We start from the raw sequence: 3,415 nt of genomic DNA on the forward strand, positions 1-3,415 counted from the left end.
CGTGTACTCTAGCAGCTCAGAAACTTATGCTTACTTGTACTATCCCAGCATCCGTATCTTTAGAACACTGGTTTTCTACATACCTCTGAAAATTAATACTGATCTGCCATCTACTTCCGTATGAGTCTAGTATTTACGTGTACTGATGCTCACCAGAGGAGCTTCATTCTCAGGTATGCTCGACTCAGCGTCCGGGAGTTATCCTTTATGAAAATACTGTTGTTCTCACTGTGCATAATAATTTAGCATTTCATTTTCTTCCCCAAACAAATCAATATTCCCATTTCCTCTGCTCATAACTTTTACAATAAAGCTTTTATATCGAAGTATTTAAAGGCAGATCTCAAGATGTCTTTAAATAAAACATCTCTAATGTTTGAATCGGTATACACGCATAGATGAATCCTCATGATTCCATGCTGTTAATGAGGTGGAAGAGGAGGAGGAGGAGGAGGAGGAGGAAAGGATTTTTCTGTCGGATTTCTACTTATATAGGAATTCATCATGCATGCTGGACCAATGGTAGAACGCTTCTTAGTGACAGCCAATGGAACGGGGGAGAATGAAATTTGCATATAATGACGACCAATAGAATGCGACGTCGTGACAGCCGGTGGACCAATGAAATTTGCTCATGATGGCAACGAATGGAACGCGTTTAGTGACAGCTAATACGACGTGGTAGAATGAAATTTGCATATAATTCTGACCAATGGAATACGACCTAGTGCCAGCCGGTGGACCAATGAAATTTCCTTTTGATGACAGCGAATAGAATGCGTCATAGTTACAGCCAGTGAGACAATGAAATTTCCAGTTGATGTGGGCGAATAGAAAGCGTCATAGTGACAGCCAATGAGACAATGAAATTTCTTGTTGATGAGGGCGAATAGAAAGCATCGTAGGGACATTGGACGATTTAATTTGCATATTACAAAGTAGGCACAGTTAGCTACTTCTTGAAAATCATACAGTTGTTTATACTTATACCAATTTACACATGTGTATCATTGGTGATTCATTCCATAAACTGATTGGCAACCTCACCGAAAAGATGCAGAAATTGCATTCTATTGTATGTTCTCTTCATTAGCTACCGGGATTTGTTGGTTATCACAGATTATATCGATTTCAGAAAATATTTTCCGACTGCTGAATTGTTAGATGAAGTCGTTCAGAAAACTATCAGGCTTTTTGACGTTATCGAGACGCTGATGGTCTTCCAGGAGCACTGCGTGCTAGGTTGTTTGATCACCACAGTGTGTAGTGGTGACGTGATTTTACATTAGTGGCTGTGGAAATTACGTTTGCTAAACGTAATGAGAACTAGCCTTCGAATTCCTTCTAATAATTTGGAAAAAAGTAGCCTTGCAATATTTCGGATGAATAGCATATTTATCCTTCAGCTGCCATTGATATTCAGTTGAACAAGTGCAGTTCAACAAAAGGCGGCAATTTAGCTTGAAACAAAATCACTAACAAATCCGTAAACAGTTATACATGAACGTTCATTTAAATCATAATAACACAACAGAAATAAATAGGTATTTAGATTAATGAATATCATGAAGTTGTCCTGAATAGCATATCATTAAGAATTGTTCAACATTCTAGATACAATACTTTACTGAATTTCAATGAAATCGTAATAACTTTTAATAGTTAGTAAACTTTACGATAATGTTTATATACCATTGCGCTATAACTTAGAAAAAATGAATTTACATTACCAAAGGCAATTACACAAATTTACATTATTCGATTTCCATGAACTTGACCTACTTTTCAAAATGTTATCTTCATAGTAATTAATGTGAAGATCATCAGTCAAGAAATACGATGAAGTCACCTCTTCAATATCACTGATAGTTAAGCGGTAAGTCGTCTTTACAGTTGTACTAACGTTATTTCTATGTATCACTACAAACTATTTTAGTTGCAAATTAATGGATTTCAGTTTCGCTGACTAACCTTCAGATGAGCTTCACTGCCTGCATGCATAATAACTATTATATAATCATCTATCTACACTAATGAGCATCTCCTTGCGATACGTAGGAACTTAGTTCAAATCTCATTTTGGTAATTAGCATTTATGTAAGAAATATTGTGTGTTCCAATAAACGTTTAATCTGAAAATCATAAATTTTATTGTACGCTACTACTAAACTGTTATCACTCATTGCGGTAGCTCATATAAAACGTCTGAAGTACATGCAGCCTGTATTAAACAAATAGAAATCAAGTACAAATTTTATCTTATTCTGTTATTACTAAGAGCATCCTTATTGTGGAAACGATTTGCTGCGTCGAAGTGAATTTTAATCATAGCCACTTCTATGCGTAACTATCAAACGCATACATTTTTTTATCCTTACCATTAACATCGAAATTTGGTAGCTCATTTAAAGCAAAATCTCAAAAACTACGCTACTAAGAATTGTGTGGAAAATGTGGTAATAGATTTTGCATTTTTTTGATTTATCTATATCAATTGTTTGAAGGATTTTCGTATAGAAATCAAAATTTCATGGACTAAATAGGCTACTCTGTTTTCAGGGCAGAACAAAGTTGTTTAGCAATATTTGCATTTTCTTTCCAAAATAGATACATATGGATAAACTAAATTGTTTTGCGAAGTTGCATGGAAAACAGCCTCGAGCTTAATACGTGGAATAAGTGGCTTTTAAAGTTGGCACCATTGCCTATGTTAATACACAGAAAATTCTCAAATCTGACATTTTCTTTAAATGCAACCGTCATGCGCGCAATTCAGAAAATGGAACACCTTTGGTATTTCAGTGAAAGAATCATCCAAAACTTTATGCTTTGCACAATATTTCTTGCATTTTAGCGATCGAATTTAACATCATTTTAAAACACTTTAATTTGATGGAAGTTGCTTCAAATCAGCAGGAAATGGACATAGAGCATCTGATATACTAACTCTATATTAATTCATCCCTTTATAATGCACTATTGATATCAATATTTAACGATTTTTCGCTTTCTCATTGATTAACACCTGTTTGTACTGTCGCATGCTTTCCGTATCTTTTATTTGTTAATAAACAGTCATATTACTAATTACTGTGCTGTACATCATTTTCATTATTCAACTAACTTCTCAGTGATATTAAACTTATGGTTCTATGAATGTATTTTTTCTTTACAACACTCCCTGAATACCGCTAATGAAAATGAACTGTAAATGCAGTCATCGTAAATCGTTGATTTTTCCAAAAAATTTGATGAAATAACTCGTTAGCGATTGAGATATTTACAGATAAAGCACCCCACGGTGGATTGAAATTGCAATTTACATATTATTATTTTGACTAATTCATATTCTGTAAGGAATCATCGACGAAAAACCTAACCAAAATTTGAACTTTTTGTATGCTGTAATAAGGAA

The 3,415-nt window shown here is 34.2% G+C and overlaps 1 protein-coding gene across 1 annotated transcript; it reads right to left on the reverse strand.

The window, feature by feature from the left end:
* Window positions 1-1,456: 1,456 nt before the first annotated feature.
* Window positions 1,457-2,001, reverse strand: Tsp_05780 (conserved hypothetical protein). The gene is made up of 3 exons (XM_003380006.1): window positions 1,972-2,001; window positions 1,754-1,927; window positions 1,457-1,576 (listed from the first exon to the last, which is right to left on the reverse strand). Exons 1-3 carry the CDS (start codon window positions 1,999-2,001, stop codon window positions 1,457-1,459), a joined length of 324 nt encoding a protein of 107 aa, XP_003380054.1.
* Window positions 2,002-3,415: the final 1,414 nt, after the last annotated feature.

This window comes from Trichinella spiralis, assembly GCF_000181795.1.
Source record: "Trichinella spiralis strain ISS 195 chromosome Unknown Scfld2, whole genome shotgun sequence".
Taxonomy (NCBI): Eukaryota; Metazoa; Nematoda; class Enoplea; order Trichinellida; family Trichinellidae; genus Trichinella; species Trichinella spiralis.

Bases quoted from the DNA above. Each gene is read 5' to 3' on its own strand.
- Tsp_05780 (XM_003380006.1), bottom strand. From the start codon at position 2,001: ATGCATGCAGGCAGTGAAGCTCATCTGAAG. The intron at 1,928-1,971 runs GTTAGTCAGCGA...CAACTAAAATAG, and splicing joins GCAGTGAAGCTCATCTGAAG to TTTGTAGTGATACATAGAAA. The intron at 1,577-1,753 runs GTAAATTTGTGT...TATGCTATTCAG, and splicing joins GTTCATGGAAATCGAATAAT to GACAACTTCATGATATTCAT.